Source organism: Aulostomus chinensis, chromosome 3 (assembly GCF_037954235.1).
Source record: "Aulostomus chinensis isolate RoL2024-O1b breed Wild chromosome 3, RoL_Achi_v1.0, whole genome shotgun sequence".
NCBI classification, from domain to species: Eukaryota; Metazoa; Chordata; class Actinopteri; order Syngnathiformes; family Aulostomidae; genus Aulostomus; species Aulostomus chinensis.
Genome location: NC_141322.1, coordinates 3,263,474 through 3,284,563, shown reverse-complemented (window position 1 = coordinate 3,284,563; position 21,090 = coordinate 3,263,474). Strand labels below are relative to the sequence as shown.

Here is a 21,090-nt window from a genome sequence, read left to right as displayed (position 1 = left end):
CAGCTGGCCCATTAAGAACCCCTCCCCCGCTGCACTTTCTTTGATCTGTGCTAGAGTGGAGAGAGTGGAGGATTAAGAGAAATGTAGTGTGTAAAAGCTGAATAACTCGGCCTACGTTGGTCAAAAGTAACACAAAATACCATATTTTTGTAGGGATTTTTGTCAGGAATACAGTGATATGTTTTTAAAAGCTGTGCGATGTATGGTATAGACGTGAGAAGCATTTGTTCGAGAGTATGTACAATGAGAGGACACGGCCACCCCATTGACTTCCATTGTAAGCGTGAAATGTGTCTCCCCGACTTTGACGGCTTATAAAATCCAAACCGAGCGCGTAGTATATTATTCTTACTGAACTTTTAATCAGCACAGTTGGGAGAGTAATGTGTGAAAGTTTGGAAGCGATGCCATTTACGGTTTAGGAGGAGATAGATTTTGTTCGGGAGTAAAAAAAGTCCTCATTTTGACAGTTTTGTCCAATTTGTGGACATTGTGTTGTAGATAGGTGAGAGGTCAGAGTGTATGAATTGTTCGTCTTGATGAGACGAGTGCAACAGTGTTGGTCCCGTGTGTGTGGGACATTCGTGCAAGAAGTTATAGCGATCCAATGTTTTTTGTTTGTTTTTTTGCTCCCTAGGTGGCGCTATAGAGTTTTGCCGATTTTTTTTTTCAAAATATCGAAATTTTCGCCAGACCGGACGTGCGTGCCAAATTTCAGCGAATTTCATGCATGTTCAGGGGGTGTAATTAAGGGGTTTTTTGGCGGCGGAACCGGAAAGAATAATAATTAAAGCTGCAAGCAGCGTTGTTAGGGCCTGAGCCCCCGCGCGGCCTACGGCCGCGTCCTTGACACCGGCCCGAATCCAACGGTGTAATTGGCAAATCCCTAGGCCTTGTAGTTTAGGAGATACGAGCCTCAGTGCGCTGCCCAGTGTGACTGCAGAGCTGAGAGCAGAGCTGAGAGCCGGCCCTTTAAGAACCCCTCCCTTCTCTGCTCGCTCTCTGCTGTCTGTGTCAGAGTGGAGAGCAGAGGAGGATTTGGCAGTTTAACTGTGAAACACAATCATAACTCTGCATATATGGGTCAAAAGTGGAATGTAAAGACATCAGTTCGTAGAGTTTTTCTCAGGAATTCAATGGTGTGCTTTTTGAAGGTGTGAGTGTTTTAGTTTGGAAGCTACAAGTGTTTGTTTGAGAGTATGTACATGAGGGCAGAGAAGCTCCAATTGTGGTTTCCATGACTACAGTAAACAAATGTCTGCCATCTCTGTCAGAGCTGAGAGCAGAGCTGAGAGCAGAGCTGAGAGCAGAGCTGCCAGCTGGCCCATTAAGAACCCCTCCCCCGCTGCACTTCCTTTGATCTGTGCTAGAGTGGAGAGAGTGGAGGATTAAGAGAAATGTAGTGTGTAAAAGCTGAATAACTCGGCCTACGTTGGTCGAAAGTAACACAAAATACCATATTTTTGTAGGGATTTTTGTCAGGAATACAGTGATATGTTTTTAAAAGCTGTGCGATGTATGGTATAGACGTGAGAAGCATTTGTTCGAGAGTATGTATCATGAGAGGACACGGCCTCCCCATTGACTTCCATTGTAAGCGTGAAACGTGTCTCCCCGACTTTGACGGCTTATAAAATGGGAACCGAGCGCGTAGTATATTATTCTTACTGAACTTTTAATCAGCACAGTTGGGAGAGTAATGTGTGAAAGTTTGGAAGCCCTGGCATTTACGGTTTAGGAGGAGATAGATTTTGTTCGGGGAGTAAAAAAAGTCCTGATTTTGACAGTTTTGTCCAATTTGTGGACATTCTGTTGGAGATAGGTGAGGGGTCAGAGTGTAAGAATTGTTCGTCTTGATGAGACGAGTCCAACGGTGTTGGTCCCATGTCTGTGGGAGTTTTGTGTGAGGAGTTATAGCGCGCGAAATTAAAAAAAATTATCTTTTTTTTGTGTGGCTCCCTAGGTGGCGCTATAGACTTTTGTGGCGTTTTTGTTTTTGATTAGTGAATGTTGAGACATACCGAACGATTGTGCCGAAATTCAGCGAATTTCATGCATGTTCAGGGGGTCAAATTAGATTATGCGCGTTATGCGCATTATGCGCATATAGCGCGCACTCATTGAGAGCAAGAACAGTATAATACCAGGTTTTGAATGGGTGTGTATGTGAAAACTGGCTCCGGGCCGTCTGGCCCAGTTGCCTCATGGGTGTTGGGGGGGCCTGGGACACTGTTTAGTGTGTGTTTTTAGTGTTTTTAGTGCTGCTAATGTGTTGCTCTGCCGAGCAAACATAATAGGGTCTTCGCCAGAAGTACCTTCTGGCTCAGGCCCTAATTAAAGCTGCAAGCAGCGTTGTTAGGGCCTGAGCCCCTGCGCGGCCTACGGCCGCGTCCTTGACACCGGCCCCAATCCAACGGTGTAATCGGCAAATCCCTAGGCCTTGTAGTTTAGGAGATACGAGCCTCAGTTCGCTGCACAGTGTGAGTGCAGAGCTGAGAGCCGGCCCTTTAAGAGCCCCTCCCTTCTCTGCTCGCTCTCTGCCATCTCTGTCAGAGCTGAGAGCAGAGCTGAGAGCAGAGCTGCCAGCTGGCCCTTTAAGAACCCCTCCCCCGCTGCACTGTGTCTGATCTGTGCTGGAGTGGAGAGAGTGGAGGATTCAGAGAAATGTAGTGTGTAAAAGGTGAATAACTCGGCATACGTTGGTCAAAAGTCACACAAAATACCATATTTTTGTAGGGATTTTTGTGAGGAATACAGTGGTGTGTTTTTAAAAGCTGTGGAATGTATGGTGTAGATGTGAGAAGCATTTGTTTGAGAGTATGTACCCTGAGAGGACACGCTCTCCCCATAGACTTCCATTGTAAGGCGAAAAGTGTCTCCCCCACTTTGACGGCTCATAAAATCCAAACCGAGCGCGTAGTATATTAACCTTGAACAACTTTTAATCAGCACAGTTGGGAGAGTAATGTGTGAAAGTTTGGAAGCCCTGGCATTTACGGTTTAGGAGGAGATAGATTTTGTTCGGGGTGCAAAATTGTCCAAAATTAGACATTCGTGTCCAAATTGTGGACATCCTGTTACAGTTAGGTCAAGGGTGTGAGTGTATGATTTATCCGTCTTGATGAGACGAGTTCAATGGTGTTGGTCCCATGTCTCTAGGACATTCCTACAGTCTGTGGCGTGGTTTTTTGTGTATGTAGGTGGCGCTATTGAGTAGAGCGCCTCTTTTTTTTTTAATTATCTAATTTTTCGCCGCACCCGATGTGCTTACCAAATTTGGTGAGTTTTCAAGCATGTTTAGGGGGTCAAATTAACTTTTGAAGTGGCGAGTGTGACTTCGAAACATAATAGGGTCTTCGCCAGGGACTGGCTCAGGCCCTAATTAAAGCTGCAAGCAGCGTTGTTAGGGCCTGAGCCCCCGCGCGGCCTACGGCCGCGTCCTTGACACCGGCCCGAATCCAACGGTGTAATCGGCAAATCCCTAGGCCTTGTAGTTTAGGAGATACGAGCCTCAGTTCGCTGCACAGTGTGAGTGCAGAGCTGAGAGCCGGCCCTTTAACAGCCCCTCCCTTCTCTGCTCGCTCTCTGCCATCTGTGTCAGAGTGGAGAGCAGAGGAGGATTTGGCAGTTTTACTGTGAAAACCTGTCATAACTCAGCATATGTGGGTCAAAAGTGGAATGTAAAGACATCAGTGCGTAGAGTTTTTTGTCAGGAATTCAATGGTGTGCTTATTGAAGGTGTGAGTGTTTTGGTGAAGAAGCTACAAGTGTTTGTTTGAGAGTATGTACATGAGGGCAGAGACCCTCCAATTGTGGTTTCCATGACTACAGTAAACAAATCTCTGCCATCTCTGTCAGAGCTGAGAGCAGAGCTGAGAACAGAGCTGCCAGCTGGCCCTTTAAGAACCCCTCCCCCGCTGCACTTTCTTTGATCTGTGCTAGAGTGGAGAGAGTGGAGGATTAAGAGAAATGTAGTGTGTAAAAGCTGAATAACTCGGCCTAAGTTGGTCGAAAGTAACACAAAATACCATATTTTTGTAGGGATTTTTGTCAGGAATACAGTGATATGTTTTTAAAAGCTGTGCGATGTATGGTATAGACGTGAGAAGCATTTGTTCGAGAGTATGTACCATGAGAGGACACGGCCTCCCCATTGACTTCCATTGTAAGCGTGAAACGTGTCTCCCCGACTTTGACGGCTTATAAAATGGGAACCGAGCGCGTAGTATATTATTCTTACTGAACTTTTAATCAGCACAGTTGGGAGAGTAATGTGTGAAAGTTTGGAAGCCCTGGCATTTACGGTTTAGGAGGAGATAGATTTTGTTCGGGGAGTAAAAAAAGTCCAGATTTTGACAGTTTTGTCCAATTTGTGGACATTCTGTTGGAGATAGGTGAGGGGTCAGAGTGTAAGAATTGTTCTTCTTGATGAGACGAGTCCAACGGTGTTGGTCCCATGTCTGTGGGAGTTTTGTGTGAGGAGTTATAGCGCGCGAAATTAAAAAAAATTATCTTTTTTTTGTGTGGCTCCCTAGGTGGCGCTATAGACTTTTGTGGCGTTTTTGTTTTTGATTAGTGAATGTTGAGACATACCGAACGATTGTGCCAAATTTCAGCGAATTTCATGCATGTTCAGGGGGTCAAATTAGATTATGCGCGTTATGCGCATTATGCGCATATAGCGCGCACTCATTGAGAGCAAGAACAGTATAATACCAGGTTTTGAATGGGTGTGTATGTGAAAACTGGCTCCAGGCCGTCTGGCCCAGTTGCCTCATGGGTGTTGGGGGGGCCTGGGACACTGTTTAGTGTGTGTTTTTAGTGTTTTTAGTGCTGCTAATGTGTTGCTCTGCCGAGCAAACATAATAGGGTCTTCGCCAGAAGTACCTTCTGGCTCAGGCCCTAATTAAAGCTGCAAGCAGCGTTGTTAGGGCCTGAGCCCCCGCGCGGCCTACGGCCGCGTCCTTGACACCGGCCCGAATCCAACGGTGTAATTGGCAAATCCCTAGGCCTTGTAGTTTAGGAGATACGAGCCTCAGTGCGCTGCCCAGTGTGACTGCAGAGCTGAGAGCAGAGCTGAGAGCCGGCCCTTTAAGAACCCCTCCCTTCTCTGCTCGCTCTCTGCTGTCTGTGTCAGAGTGGAGAGCAGAGGAGGATTTGGCAGTTTAACTGTGAAACACAATCATAACTCTGCATATATGGGTCAAAAGTGGAATGTAAAGACATCAGTTCGTAGAGTTTTTCTCAGGAATTCAATGGTGTGCTTTTTGAAGGTGTGAGTGTTTTAGTTTGGAAGCTACAAGTGTTTGTTTGAGAGTATGTACATGAGGGCAGAGAAGCTCCAATTGTGGTTTCCATGACTACAGTAAACAAATGTCTGCCATCTCTGTCAGAGCTGAGAGCAGAGCTGAGAGCAGAGCTGAGAGCAGAGCTGCCAGCTGGCCCATTAAGAACCCCTCCCCCGCTGCACTTCCTTTGATCTGTGCTAGAGTGGAGAGAGTGGAGGATTAAGAGAAATGTAGTGTGTAAAAGCTGAATAACTCCTTCCTTTGATCTTTAAAGATCTCCTTCCTTTGATCTTTAAAGCTGCAAGCAGCGTTGTTAGGGCCTGAGCCCCCGCCTAGCCGCGGCCGGATCGCCGGCCCGAATCCAACGGTGTAATCGGCAAATCCCTAGGCCTTGTAGTTTAGGAGATACGAGCCTCAGTTCGCTGCACAGTGTGACTGCAGAGCTGAGATCCGGCCCTTTAAGAGCCCCTCCCTTCTCTGCTCGCTCTCTGCCATCTCTGTCAGAGTGGAGAGCAGAGGAGGATTTGGCAGTTTTACTGTGAAACACAGTCATAACTCAGCATATGTGGGTCAAAAGTGGAATGTAAAGAGATATTTTCATAGAGTTTTTGTCAGGAATTCAATGGTGTGTTTTTTTTAAGATGTGGGTCTTTTAATTTAGAAGCTAGAAGCATTTGACAGTATTTACCATGAGAGCAGAGATGCTCCCCTTTTGGTTTCCATGACAACAGTAAACAAATCTCTACCATCTGTATTAGATTGAAGGGCAGAGGAGGATTTGACAGTTTTACTGTTAAAAACAGTCATTAACTCTCCATATGTTGGCCAATAGTAAAATGTAAGGCCCTCTTTTTCAGTTGTGACTCCAAGTGCTGAGCTGACAGCATTGATCCGTCTGCCTGTCATCTTCTGTCCTACCTTTGTCTAAGTTTGATGTGCTTCTCCTAGTGAAGGTGTTGAATGACATCATCAGTCCCAGGGTGATGGAGAAGTGCTCCTCCATCCATGTTGGTATCAAAGTGGTGAGAGTTGAAGTTGAGGAGGTAGAAGCTCCAGTTGGACCCAAAGTGTGACTGCAGATGTGACAGCTTCATATTGACCCTTGTGTTCATCATTGTCTGTGCTACCTGTTGGCTGTCACTTTACTGTGGTTCTTCCAGTTAAGTTGCTGAATATCATCAAGCATGAATGTGGCAAAATACAGCATTGAAAACAGGACATTTGACTGTGGATTAGAAAGTTCAACATTCATTGTCCATGTACACTGTTATTGTGACAATAAAAGACAGACATCAGCTGTGGTGAACATGGGAATTTATTAACTGATTAGTTTGAACAAAAGGTCAATTAGAGACAGTCACTGCATGTGTAACAAAATGGAAATTATAAATCTGAAGTCAAATAAAAATGCATTTAGAACATACAGTGAACATAATTAATGAAAGTAATTTAGAACATAAATTAAATTTCTCCCCGTTGGGGTTCAATGAACAAACTATTTACAAGTTTAGTGAAAGAAACCCAACATTCCCACATGAGCAAGCACTTGGCGACGGTGGTGAGGAAAAACTCCCTTTTACAGGAAGAAACCTCAGGCAGAACCAGGCTCAAAGTGGGCGGCCACCTGCCTGGACCGGTTGGGGTTGAGAGGGAGAGGGAGAGAGATGGGGCTGGGGTGGAGAGGGGAGATAGACTTGGGGGTGAGGGGCGGGGGCAGTGGGAGAAGAGGAGAGAGATACAGAGAGAGAGAGAGACAAAGAGGGAGGGGGCTGAGAGGAGAGACAACAGGCAAAAATACATACAGAATACATTTATAAAACATTCATAAGAGACCAACAGCAATAATGTGACAGACAGTGACTCACAACAACTATAAATAACAAACAACAACTATAAATAACAACAACGTGCTGTGACCCATGATTGTCACGCAGCACCAGTGGAACCATGATTCGTGGAGCTAAACTACCAACTCATAGTCACTACAAAACTGCAGTAAGTGCAGTGCGTGACAGTGGAATAAGTTAATAATAAATACATGAATAAATACCTTAAAAACCGTGCATGTCAAGACATGCACAGAATAAATAGCCAAAGTTAAAAAGGTTAAAAAGTTAAAAGATTAAAAAGGGCACAGAGAGGTGGAGTGGGACTTTCTATTCTAACAAATGCCAACAGTCATGCCAGGCTTCCTATCAACAACAGGTCCGAGTCAACTTGTCCTACCAGCACACACAGAGCCAACTGAGCTGACATGAGGCTAGTATTTGACCTGGGACAGCCATGTAGCTTTGACACTCAGTCATCCTGGTGGTCAGAATCGCCCTGGAAATCCTCAAAGTCATCCAAGCTAAACAAACTGGCGAGGTCATCTAACTCCCCCTGATCATCTGAAACAGAAAACCTACACAGGATCCCTTCGTGATCGCTGAAGTAGGCTGGCCAGACTGCACATTCCACGTCGTACTGTGACGTTTTAACGTAAACGTGGTCAATTAGCGTCCCCTTTTCTGTGGTCTCTTGTGTCACGTGTTGGGTGAACCCTTTTTCTTCCATAAATTTACAAATTGATGACCCTTTCAAAATGTTCTCATTAAAGTCTCCCATGACTACAACTGTGTTACTTGTTGGAGTTAACCAGTCAAGCAACCTCCCCACATTGCCTTTGAACAGCAAATTTGGATACGCTGGTGGACGGTAAATGACGGCCAGGGAAATGCTCAATTTTTTGTGCAGGCACACCAAGCACTCCAGATTGAAATCGGGTACCTGCAGAATGTCGACGTCCGAATGTGCTAAACTATACAGGCCGACGCCACCGCGTTCTAACTGCTGGAATTTGGAGAATGTGGGGTCAGCGGCGCTGTAACACAGAGACCGAGGACGACTGTGGAAATCGTAGCCGGAAATTTGCACACAGTCCAATGAGGACTGTGCAGTGAGCCATGTTTCTGTGACAGCAATGCAGTTAAGCTGCAAATGCTGCGTGCAGGACACCAAGTCTAGCAGGTGGCGACTTAAACTTTGTACGTTCATCAAATACACCGCGAACTGTGTATTTGATGAAGGCTGCTCAATCAAAAATGGAAGCATGCTAGCCATGGCCTCCTTAATGGTGTCCTTGCAGTAAATGGCCTTTTCTTCAAAGTCCTTGATGATCAGTCCCGACAAGGCCCTAACACGACTGAGAGCTACATACGCCTGCCCAGGTGCAAATACCTTCTTTAAAGACACAACAGCCTGGTCTACAGTCAACCCCTGTACTTTGTGGACTGTACAAGCCCACGCTAGCCTGAGGGGAAACTGCACCCGCACACAACCGCGCTTCCTGGTCTTCTCCCTGTCTGGTTCAATAGCAGTAGAATGCCTGTATTCTACTGCTGCGTGTGGACGCTCTGTCCTCCTCTGTCTGCCAATGTTTTCGTCATCGAACTTGACGTAAATTCTCAGAGGAAATGTGGGGTCGGGGCCAAATTCAATGTAGGTGACAGTGCCACACGCGCCATTGACCAGACCGTCCTGGACGTCGACGTTACGACAGAGCATAACTCTGGCGTTTTTGGCCAAACACAATTTAGATTCCAAACACGTGCCCTGCCCCTTGCTAATGATTCCAGGTTCCAATTTGCCGGTTTTGCGGTTCGGCGTAAAGTCTTTAGCGTCAATTTCAACATAATCTGGGCACGTGCGGAACAACTGGTTCAAATTAAATTCTTCCACTTGCACATTTGTGGTGAAAATATGCAAGGCCGAGCTATCTTCCCCTGTCTCTCGCGATTTCAAAATTTGGACGTCGCCGTCTAACATGGGGGTTTTCTTGGAACGCACCCGAAGCCTGTTCAACATCTCAGCAAAGGAGCTGTCCTTCTGTCTGACGACAGTAGTCAGCTCCACCACGCTAAAGTGGCACCACAGGTCCACACCAACCTGACCAGCGTACAGCGGCTTCCCTTTAACGGGAGGCAACTGGTAGAAGTCACCGACGGCTATGACGCTAACATTACCAAATGGGGAAAAGTCACCGGTCTGTTTTAGCTGCCTCAACCTGCCGTGAACGTATGCCAACAGATTGTGATCAACCATGCTAATCTCATCAATGATGACAATTTGGAGGTCTCTAAATGTGGCCCTTAGAGAGTTCAGTTTGTCTTCTCCCAAGGGTGTGTAGGGCAAGCTGGAGTGTGTGCCAATACTCAGCGAGTGATGAATTGTTGCTGCATTTAAAGTGTATGCAGCTATGCCCGTGGAGGCCATTAACAGAACCGAAATGCTATCTGGTTGATGACAAAGTGTTGCCAGCAGTCTCCCGGCCTCGTACTGAATGGCCCTAATTAAGTGACTTTTCCCCGTCCCTGCACCGCCTGTCAAAAACACATGCAGAGGCTCTGGGTTCTTACCCATGGCCTTCTGCAGACACCACTGTCTAACTTTGTTGAAGACAGCCATTTGCGTCTCGTTCAGAGACCTAACTAAGGCCAAGCCGTCACTTCTGGGCAAAATGCTCCTGTTCCTCTCCAAAAACACATCTGTTTTTGGTTTGGCAGCCGCCAAATCGGGAACATTTTGTAAGGCGTCGGCCAAATGCTCATCAGCATTTTCGCCTTGCCGTTGCTCTTTCATCTCCTCTAAACACTCGATGCGTTCCGCTTCCAGCTCAGGACAGAGCTCCCCCCAAACATCCTCATCCACCTGACCTTGCTGAGCAATCTCCTCAGCGTGATCCAACTCAGGACAATCGACCTCAAACCTGGCCCTGTTCTCATCGACGACGCTTTGGACCGACTTCATCGAACCGTCCCTAAACCTAACCTCTCCATCCTTATAGAACTGACTGAACAGATGAAACCCCTCAGGTTTCAGATCTGCGTCAATTCTGTAATGGAGATACATCTGAAGCAGACTCTGATAGTGTGCTTCCTCTTGCTTTTCTAAATCAAAGCGCATGTAGCGCACAACAGCGAACTGAGACCGCGTTCTCCTCAAGATGAAGCCAAGTCCATTCTTCAGTTGAATCATGTTCTTGGGCTTTTCATTATTGCTGAGAAGACGATACTCAGACGCAAACGTAGCCATACACATGTCATCGAAAACCTGGTCATCTGGCCTGCTCCTATACCTATCGACTATATTCGGCATCCACATATCCTCTGACCTCATGTCACCACAAGCAGCTTTCTGCCTCAACACACTGAGGGGTAAACTCATTCTAACTACATTTGCCCCCGTTGGCACAAACACGACCTTCCTGGAACACTCCCTCAGATGCATGTTCGTTAGCCTGTACACCGACTCCTGGGCACAAACGTCCCTGTTGTGCAAATACACACTTCCTAGTTTTTTCAAAGCCTCTCTAGCAGAGAGATTTGATTGTTTGGATGCTTCTTTTTGTGCGTTGGCCAATAAAAGCCCAATTTCTCTCTCGGCTTTGGTTATATACGAAATGATATAAATGATTACAGCATAGGCATCGGTGACAAAGCTAATGTCCATGTTAGCATTCCAGCACTGCAACAACTTCTTACTATACTGGTTCACCCAGACATCCTTTACCCCTCTTTTATAGACTATCCTAGTCTTTGTGTGAAGGCGCTTAAAAGCCAGCTCAAAAATCTCCTGATTAATGCCCAGAGTCTGGAACAAGTGGTCCACGCTAGCGTAGGCCACTTCTCCTGCGTCCGCTTTTTTAACAGCCTTCTTCACGGCTTTCAAAATGGCGTGTGCCGTCTCCTTATTAATGGGATTCGTGTCTTGGAAACAATTACAGACCGGCACGCTTGTTGACTGAGGATTCTCTCTGGCCTTCGGATCACAGGTACAGGTTTTAATTTCCGTTTTACAAACAAAAGTCCGGGCCGAAACAACTTTTGGGAAATGGAAGCGACACGTTCCGTGTTTCAAGCAGGATTTGGTGTGTCGCCTGGAGTGGGCTTGAACCGATGCCACGATAGCCGATAACGTGTCATCGTCAGGGTTTAAGTCGCAGGTGACATATTGGTCAATAAATGCCACCACTTCCTCATCTGTGTTCTTATCAATTTGGGGAGCCCCCTCAATCCAAAACAGACAGTGGACATGAGGGGAGCCGCGCTGCTGAAATTCTACCCTATAAAAGTAATCTGTGATTTTGCCAATCGGTTGTGAAGGAGACTTGAGAACCTCATTCAAGAAGCAATGCCACCTGTAGTCAAACATCCTCGCGGCTGTCACGGGGTTCCTCCGCAACAGCTCGCACCTGTCTGCCCACTCCAAATCCTCTACCGTCTGCGTTCTGCCCTCCTGCTTCAGGATACTGGTCAGGAGATTCTGCCAGCGCAGATCAGCAGACGAAAACGAACAGAACCACGTCGGAATCCCCAGCTGACGGACGCATGCTAACAGGTCCTTTTGAACCGACTGCCAAAAGGCAGGCGTTCCTCGAATGGGCTTCAGAAATCTGAAGCCCTCGTCGACCTGCAACATCTGCTTCAAAGTGTCCTCGTTCATCAGCATCGCTGCGCTAACCTTCTGGGACTTGTGACCTGCCCTACCCTTACGCCCTGCCACGGAAACTTTAGAGGACACTTGCTCAGTCTCAGACATGTACTGACTGAAAAAAATGTACTCAACGTTGCCGGAATAGCGGCCATCCGCATGCATAATCCGGTTGTTGAAGTACCGCGTCAATGTCAACGCTTGCGAGCGCCCGTCGTGAAATGTTTTCCTTCCCAGAGGAAACAAGACGGGGAAACACTTGGCCTCGTTCGTGTGGTCAGAAAGCAGCCTAACTGGACTATTCCCTTCCGCAGGCGCCACGTTGATGATGTCCTCGAAATACTGGTCTAATGCTTCCTGACCAATATCAACAGGCATAAGACAAGTGTCCTGAAACATGCAGTGCTGCTGTCTGTCATGCAACAGTTCATCTTGAATTATTTCTGTTGAATCATCTATCACGTCGTCTTGACCACCTGACGGAGCTGTCACCGCACCCTCTGAAACGACCTGCTTCTGCTCACAAGACTCTGCCCCATCTACGACAGCTCCGTCCTCACCGTCAGACTGAACCTCCTCAGTCTCGCCATCGTCCTGGCGACAAAAGTCATTGACCCAATCCTCATTGAAGTCAATGTCCTTGTAGAAAGGATTATTCCTTTTCAAAAAGTGTAGCGCCTGTCTTACTCGTGTACTATCGACAAACTGATATCGATAATGCCCTTTGTAGGTCAACTTGCGTTTAAGTTTGACCTGCATCATGGACCCTTCCACGCTAGTCCTAGGCAACACATTGGTTGTCTGCACGACATTAGCCGGAACGCATGTTACCGGCCCATGTACTCCGTTCTGCCCCCCTTTGGGCAATGCCAACAATTTCATGAACGGAATATGCAGCGCAATCAAATGTTGCTCCAAGCTATTTAAACATCCCAGTTCCGGCGGAATGGGATCCGGTGTTAGGTTATTGACCCAACACTCAGCTGGAATCTGCCCCTTTGAAATCTTACTGTGACACGTATGGCAGATCCAAAGTTCCCCTCTACAAGCTGCCAACCCACAAGGCACAACACAATCACTACCACACCTATGCAAATACGTGTCACTTATGCATCGGTTAGCAACCGCAACTCTAGCAGAATTTCCAGCGTACATTTCGTAACTACAACCCAGCACCTGAGTTCTGAACAACAACCGATGACAGACACAACAGATGAACTCAGGGCCGTCTCTAACCTTTTCTAAGAATTGTTCCATGACAAAGTCAAAGTCTTGATACTTCTCAGCTCTTTTTGTCTTATTTAATCTAACGGTGGCAATAACTTTGTTCTTAAATTCTGAACTGCCATGATACTTTTTTGTTAAAACTTCCTTCCGTTTGGATGTAATTGTTTGTCTATGCTTGATGTCGTCTCTATATTTGACAAGACTTCTGGCCTTAACGTCCTGCCTATGCTTGATGTCGTCTCTATATTTGACCACACTTCTGGCTTTAACGTCCTGCCTGTGCTTGATGTCGTCTCTATATTTGACCACACTTCTGGCTTTAACATCCTGCCTGTGCTCGATGTCGTCTCTATATTTGACAACACTTCTGGCTTTAACGTCCTGCCTGTGCTTGATATCGTCTCTATATTTGACAATACTTCTGGCTTTAATGTTCTGCCTATGTTTGATGTTATGTCTATATTTGACAACACTTCTGGATTTTACATTTTGTCTATGTTGGAGATTGTCTCTATACTTTTCTACACTTTTGGCTATCATACTGAGTCTGTGCTGGATGTTTTGTTGATATTTTACTATACTTCGAGCTTTACTTCTAGTCTTAACGTTTTGTCTATGCTGGGGATTCTGTTGGTAGTTGAGTGTACTCTTTACTTTTACACTCTGTTTATATACGAAATGTGTGTGATATTTATTGAGCTTTTGTAATTTTTTTCTCTCTCTGTAGAGAGCATTTTGCCAATAAATGTTTTTGTTCGTCAAAAGATGTTTCTCCCTCGTCAATTTATTCAATTTGTCCTGTTTAATTTTTTTTAGTTTCAAATATTTAGACCTCCCAACATCGACAATTACTTTGGACTCAGTATTCACTTGCAGAAACTGATCAGTATCAAGACCTTTGTCAGAAACAACAAAAGGGAAACGACATTCTACGTGTTCCGTGTCACAGTCAGTCGGAACTTCCAACTTAGTCCTCAAGGTGTAATTTTCCACTTGTCCAACTTTACAGTAAGCATAACAGGTCTGTTGTCCCAGCTTAGACACACAGACCACATTCTCAAAATGCCTGTCCAGGATGTTCTCCACATAGATGCATTGTGGGGAGAAATTGTCACCAGCACTGCTATACTTAATCCAGCGACCATCCAGAAAAGTACAAACACTAACTCCTAACCAATCTGCTGTGACCTGTATCTCCACCTCTGTGGCCCAAGTATTCACATATTTCATCCTGGACTGCTGGAGGTACTGTGACACAGATGAATACTGTCTTCTCAAAAGAGAGACATATTTCTGAGCATTTCTCTCCAGCTCTTTACAAACTGCTGATCTAATCTTGCGATGGTGCTTCTGAGAGCCACTCACTGCCTGAGAGATGGCTCTGAAGAAGCAGTTCCCATCAGCAACGATCCTCTCATTCTTACATGGAGGACCGATCAATCCAACTTCTGTGGAGAGTGGAGGATTGAACTTGTCAAAGCCAATGTTTAATTTTTGACACAAAACCTGACAATTACGTACACCGAGAGGACAAAACAGCAGCGTGTCATTAGTGACCGTGCTAATAATTTGTACATCTGTGTTAAGCGTACAGTCTTCAAGCGTCTTTAATTTCTTTGACACATGGGTGTCAGGAGAAATTTTGCGCTTTATGCCGTGAGTACCGTGTGGTTCGTTGTGTAACGCAGCACTGACATTACAAGATGTAGTCTGGTCAGCAATGTTAGACATGGCCAGACTTGGAGGTTCGGGAAGAACACCTTCAGAGATGTTGACGTCATCATGTACTGTTTCGGCAATAAAAGCAGACTGTCTCGCTTCACTTGATTCAACCAAACAACTCTCTCCAGATGGAACTGGAATCACATCCGGACACACAACAACACCACAGAGTTCAAAAAGTTTCTGGTTTGAACTGAGACTCTCAGCCAAACAGCAGATGTAGTGATGCAGGTCATCAAGACATGCAAAATGCAGAACCACACTCGTACCACGGCAATGTGACAAGCCACTATAATTACGTGAGTGACTGTCAACAACAGCAAACTGTCCATCCTGATGGATGATGGAAGTGGTGTTGCCACACAGTGTCATAAGACATGTGCTGTACTCACTGAAGATCCTGGCCAGTCCATCACGCAGACTGATAAACACACCGAAGTCCACCAGTTCCCCTTCAGTCACACCTACTTCCCCTAACATTACATCCCCAAAATGAAAACTGCACATCTGTCCATCAACTTCCAACTGCTGTGGTAGATCAGGAACAGATAGCAGATTTGAGGGATGTGTAAAAGAGCCACTGTCACGCAACAAAGTGTATAACTCATCACCCTCCAATAAGACCTGATCCAGCTCACACCTTTTCCAGGAGAACACACTGCTGAAAGTGTGTTTGGCTAAGCTGACCAAAGCAATAGCCATACACTGCAGTCCTCCATACTTAAACTGCTCATGTCCCTGGTGAAATGAGCCCTTCACAACCTTACCTATCTTAATGCCTCTGCTATTAGGAGCCACCATTGCCACATCATTGCCATTGGAATCTGCATTAGCCGCTTTAACATCATGCACAGAGAACATCGAAAATTCAGACTTAGCTTTGGTGGTTGTCTGCGCTGGCTCCTGGACAGTCGATTCCGTCAGCAAGGTCGGGCGAGCTGCGGCAACCTCCCTCCTCGGACCCTCTGGCACCACGGCAGCAGTCAGTGGCACCGCAGACTCCTCCACGCACGCCTTGGCTGCCGCCTCCCCCTGATAGAAGACGAAAACAGAATGTTAAATGTAAATGAAGTAGGAGAGGAAATGTTGGTGATTTAAATGAGCCAAAAGAAGTAAACTGTATGTAATTAAAGCAAGGCGAACCTGCTGCGCTGCTGGACGGGGCTTGGAGGCGGACACGGTCAGACGGGCAGGTGGTGTTGCCAGCACCTAAATTAAGAGATTGAGAGAAGTGGATTTGTTAGTTAAAGTGAAAATGCAGGTTTAAGTTATATTGCAGTTACTGTAAGAAAGGATCCAAAAACCAACCTGTCGCTTCCCTCCTTTGTTCTTTGAGGCAACACGATGGCGCTGGCGCTTCCCTTTGCCAGGGGGAGACTGAAAGAAGGAGAGAATTATTTTGTAGAACATCTGATATGCATGTAGGCTTGAAACAGTACATGCAATGCGTGGTCTAGTTACCTGGCCAGCTGGTGGAGCAGCAGTGCAGCCAGAGCCAGAAGAAGGTGAAACCTTCTCCATGGCATCCAGCATGTCACTGCTGAACCACACCGGGTTGGACGGGATGGGAGACTGTCGGGCCGGAGGTGTACCAGTCTTTCAAACAGAAAGCAAAGAGGGGAAAGAGGATATATGTTAGATGTTGGTCATGAGAACAAGTGTTAAGAAATGTGCATTTGGCTCACGTAGTAGTGAAATACATTACCGCGCATTCCCGTCCAACGATGGTCCACTCCCGGGGGTCACGACGACGAGGCACAGGAACGTGTCCCGTCACGATCACCCTGGGAGACACCCTGACACGTGGCGATGTGCGAGGTGACACGGTGGGCTGTGGTGGAGGGGGGGCGAGCTGATGGACCGCGGCGTTCCACAGCAGGTCCACCACAACCGGCATGCCATCGGAGTCGCTGAGATGCACCTGAAGACAGGAAAAGAAAGTAGACTTTAATGGCGTAGGGTCACGTGGCATGGGAAGAGGGAAGGTAAAGCGTGCCACATATCTAAACAACAAAATAATGCTGTACTTACACCGTCGTGGCACCACAGCTCCAACCGATGGACTGGGAGGTGCTCCGCCATAGACACGTATGGGATACCTGAGAGGTGTGGAAATCATATGTATTATAGTGTGTAAATGTGTATTCATTAGAACAGTGAAGTGTTAAATGTATAGGAGAAGGAGATGTGAAAAAGTGTGACATACCCATGCGCGCTGTGACACGGCGATATTCCTGACGCAGCAAGTCCTGCAGGGCCGGATCGATGGTCAAGCGTGGAGGGAAATCCATCACAAAGACCTACAGGGGAGAAATCAAACAAATGCGATGTATGACTGTAAATAATGAGGTATGTTGAAGTATGGCTGTTTAGAAGGACAGACAAAACAGTATATGTCGAACAGAAGCTCACCTTCGGCCAGAGGCTGCTGACTGTGGTCAGGAGAGCACGGAAGTCCAACGCCGCCTCACCAACAGTCCTGCTGGCTGTGAGGTTGTTGCTCGGGGCACCCACACACACCAAGTCCGGGGTCCAGGGGAGGGCGGCATGCATGACCTCGGTCCTGAGGTCAGAGGCGGCTCCACCTGGAACAGAGAGGAAGCCGAAAGAGAGAGAACCCTGCGGCATACTTACGAACCCGTCGACGATAGCGCGCAGGTGGGAGTCTCCCAGGACGAACACCATCTGTCACAGAAGCACATGTTTAGCACAGACAGCAAGCATGACATGCATGCAATGATGTAGAATGAGAAAGATTGGTACCTTCTGGCCGGGGGACTGTGCAGGAGTGACAAGCTTCACGGAGTGGTTGGTGTAGAGTGAAGTTTGCCATCTCCGCACGCGATGGCGGTGTCCGGTACCGCGCCCTGTTAGGATGGACATGTACAAGAATGTGAGGCCATGGCTGACATGGTTTTTTGTGGCAAGTGTTTAAGTGGGAGTGGCAAGGTATGTAAAGAATAGGTAATACATACGAGCAACAAACTCGGGGATAGGTGGCCCAGGGATCCAAGGCTGCCTCTCCGCCATCCTCCGCTTGGTCGCCTGGGCACGCCGGTGGGCCTTCGCACGGGGCATCTATAAAAGAGAATGTATATTGATTGATGGTTCACAATGAAAGAAAGAGACTATATTATGCTATTTGTACTCACAAACGGGAGAGATGTTCACTTCTTAAGTGAGGTAATAAAAAAGAAGTGCAACTCACCTTGGCAGTAGGAGATGGGCGATGTGTAAAAGTAGTGTGTGTGTGTGTGTGTGTGTGTGTGTGTGTATGTGAACGAATGTAGAGTTGTTAAAGTATGCAAAAGTTATGCGTTTGAGTAAATGAAGTGAGTACGTAAGTATGTGTTGAGTTTGCAGATGAGAGTAGTCTGGAAGAGTAGTTGTTGATATACGAGATGTAGCAGACCAGCAAGTCACAAGCAGGTAATCTGTAAGGTAGACATGAAGGTGTTAGAAAGTATCGTTGTATATACACACATAGAGACATACAAGATATGCAGATAAACACACACCTATAAACATACATACACACCTATAAACATAATGTATATGAGGCTGTATTCATGTGAAATGATGGCATTAATGAACATGTGTAGTAATAATTTGTCGTGATTGACACTGTGAAACAATATAACTGTATAATTTGACTCACGGTTGTACAATATAGCGAGAAAATCATTAAACAACTCAAAAACATCTAAAGTATGATATAAATACATTTTTAAAAAGTTTAAATGGATACAGTAACATACGGAGCTTTTAGTCATGTGAAATGATTAAGTAAAAGGGAGTAGGTAGCAGTTCCTGGTGGTGAGGCGAAATGGTGTTGATTTCGTGCAGAGACATGAAATGGCGGAGGAGAGGAGCCTAGTCGCGGCAAGGTGAATTGACAGAGCTAGCGGCCTCGTCTCGGTGACGCGAAATGGCGGAGCTAGCGGCCTCGTCTCGGTGACGCGAAATGGCGGAGCTAGCGGCCTCGTCTCGGTGACGCGAAATGGCGGAGCTAGCGGCCTCGTCTCGGTGACGCGAAATGGCGGAGCTAGCGGCCTCGTCTCGGTGACGCGAAATGGCGGAGCTAGCGGCCTCGTCTCGGTGACGCGAAATGGCGGAGCTAGCGGCCTCGTCTCGGTGACGCGAAATGGCGGAGCTAGCGGCCTCATCTCGGTGACGCGAAATGGCGGAGCTAGCGGCCTCGTCTCGGTGACGCGAAATGGTGGAGCTAGCGGCCACGTCTCGGTGACGCGAAATGGCGGAGGTAGCGGCTCCTCTCAGCAACACGAAATGGCAGCGATAGCGGCCTAGTTGTGTTGAGGCGAAATGGCGGACTCGAAGAGGTAGCAGCTTTGTGGTGGTGAGTTTAAACGGCAGACGTCGGAAGCTATCGAGTTCGTGGTGGTAAGGTAAGTCGGCAGAGGTGTGAAGCTAGCGGTGGAGAAGAAGAGAAGAAATAGACCCAAGGAGCTAGCAAGTTTGTCAAGGTGAGGCGGAATAGCTGAGGTGCGGATGTAGCGGCGTTTACTGAGTACATGTTAGAAGGGGAAATACGGTGTCGCGTAACACAATGAAGCAAAAATGAGAATTTGAAACATGGCCGTAAGTAACAAGAAATCATGCAAGCAATACAAGAGACAGCAGCACTCACCTCCGGTCGGACGAGCAGGAGAAAATGGTGATGCAGCAGTCGGGTTTTATGAGCTTGTATGAGGAGACGTCACCGAGTGCTCTGAGGCACAGCAACTGATTGGCAGAGAAGTGGCATGATGACACGTCATGAAGTGCATTGCAGCACAGCAACTGATTGGTAGAGAGCTGTCAGATCTGACCATTGAGGAGAGAGCTGAGACTTCACAGAGCCTTGTTGCTGGGGTTTGAGAGCCCCTCCCTTCTCTGCTCTCTCTATGCCGTCTGTGTCAGAGTGGAGAGCAGAGGAGGATTTAGGATTTAGCTGTCTATATAGAATGTAGGAGGGATGTGTGCAGAGGACAAATAAAGTATTATTACTTGGGCAGAAAATGAAACGTGCAAAGGTGAAACGTCCTTGATTGTTGTTATTAGAGAGATATTTAGCATTATCCAGATTTTTGGATTAGAATGAGACTTTGTACCCTTTATCCCCCCCCCCACACACACACACACACAATCCATAGCAAGTATTGATCAGTCAAAGGGATTGTAACATGAAGTCTTATGAGCTCAACTGAATTTTTTTTGTTTTTGGAGGAGATGTATATGGCAAACTGTCGCTTCAGAGTGAGAGTTGTTCAAAGTGCCTCCCGTCTGGCACTGTGGTTCATGAGTGGCTGAGTGGAGAGGAGAGGATGATGTGTAGTTAGTTAGAGGAATGGTCAGAAGTCATCAAGACATGTCTTGATAGAAATCAATGTGTAATACCCTCATGTAGTAGGAGAATTTGTGAGTGATAGATGGATGTATTTCCAAAGCAGTGTGATGTGTATTTGTGACTTGTGTACTTTGTGTTTGAGAGCATGTAATTTATGAAGAGGTAGCCTCTCCCTATCCTATCACAGGTGACTGCTGTTGCTGTAGATGCACCTGTCCCACTACTCTCTGTTACCTGTGTGAGAGTGGAGAGGTGCAGAGTGGAGGTTTCCATGAGAACAGTAGGGTTAACCCCTGGGCTAAGTGTGCTGCACAGTGTGAGTGCAGAGCTGAGAGCCGGCCATTTAAGAGCCCCTCCCTTCTCTGCTCGCTCTCTGCCATCTCTGTCAGAGTGGAGAGCAGAGGAGGATTTGGCAGTTTTACTGACAAACACAGTCATAACTCTGCTTATGTTGGTCAAAAGTTGAATGTAAAGACATCAGTGCGTAGAGTTTTTTGTCAGGAATTCAATGGTGTGTTTTTTGAAGGTGTGAGTGTTTTAGTTTAGAAGCTACAAGTGTTTGTTTGAGAGTATGTACATGAGGGCAGAGAAGCTCCAATTGTGGTTTCCATGACTACAGTAAACAAATCTCTGCCATCTGTGCCTGAGTCGAGAGCAGCTGTAAAGTGTACATTTTTAGTGTGTGAAAATCAAATAACTCTGCATTTGTTGCTTGGAAGTGGAATATAATTCCATATTTTTGTAGAGATTTTTCTCAGGAATCCAGTGGTGTGTTTTGTGAAGCTGTGAGAGTTTCAGTGTAGATGTGACAAGCGTTTGTTCGAGAGTATGTACCATGAGAGGACACGGCCACCCCATTGACTTCCATTGTAAGCGTGAAATGTGTCTCCCCGACTTTGACGACTTATAAAATCCAAACCGAGCGCGTAGTATATTATTCTTACTGAACTTTTAATCAGCACAGTTGGGAGAGTAATGTGTGAAAGTTTGGAAGCGATGCCATTTACGGTTTAGGAGGAGATAGATTTTGTTCGG

At 46.5% G+C, this 21,090-nt stretch overlaps 2 protein-coding genes across 2 annotated transcripts in view; both read right to left on the bottom strand.

Annotated features, from left to right (window-relative positions):
• The window catches only part of LOC147267388 (uncharacterized), a 373,440-nt gene that overhangs the window by 266,349 nt on the left and 86,001 nt on the right, over window positions 1-21,090 (bottom strand). The gene's annotated exons all lie outside the window — the stretch shown is intronic.
• On the bottom strand, window positions 11,473-19,425 carry LOC147267391 (uncharacterized). Its single transcript, XM_086200922.1, has 14 exons — window positions 19,357-19,425; window positions 17,684-18,142; window positions 17,472-17,575; window positions 17,121-17,393; window positions 16,915-17,008; window positions 16,740-16,807; window positions 16,414-16,629; window positions 16,170-16,304; window positions 16,017-16,085; window positions 15,852-15,917; window positions 12,996-15,740; window positions 12,770-12,808; window positions 12,455-12,560; window positions 11,473-11,591 (listed from the first exon to the last, which is right to left on the bottom strand). The coding sequence occupies exons 2-14, from the start codon at window positions 17,784-17,786 to the stop codon at window positions 11,473-11,475; spliced, it is 4,137 nt and encodes a 1,378-aa protein (XP_086057048.1). The 5' UTR covers window positions 17,787-18,142; window positions 19,357-19,425.

What these genes read in the sequence shown, in the direction of transcription:
- LOC147267391 (XM_086200922.1), bottom strand. Translation starts at nt 17,786, where the DNA reads ATGCCCCGTGCGAAGGCCCACCGGCGTGCCCAGGCGACCAAGCGGAGG. An exon ending in TCAGCAGCCTCTGGCCGAAG is followed by an intron (nt 17,009 to 17,120) that starts GTGAGCTTCTGT and finishes TCTCCCCTGTAG; the next exon opens with GTCTTTGTGATGGATTTCCC. An exon ending in GATCTGCCATACGTGTCACA is followed by an intron (nt 12,561 to 12,769) that starts GTAAGATTTCAA and finishes AATGTCGTGCAG; the next exon opens with ACAACCAATGTGTTGCCTAG.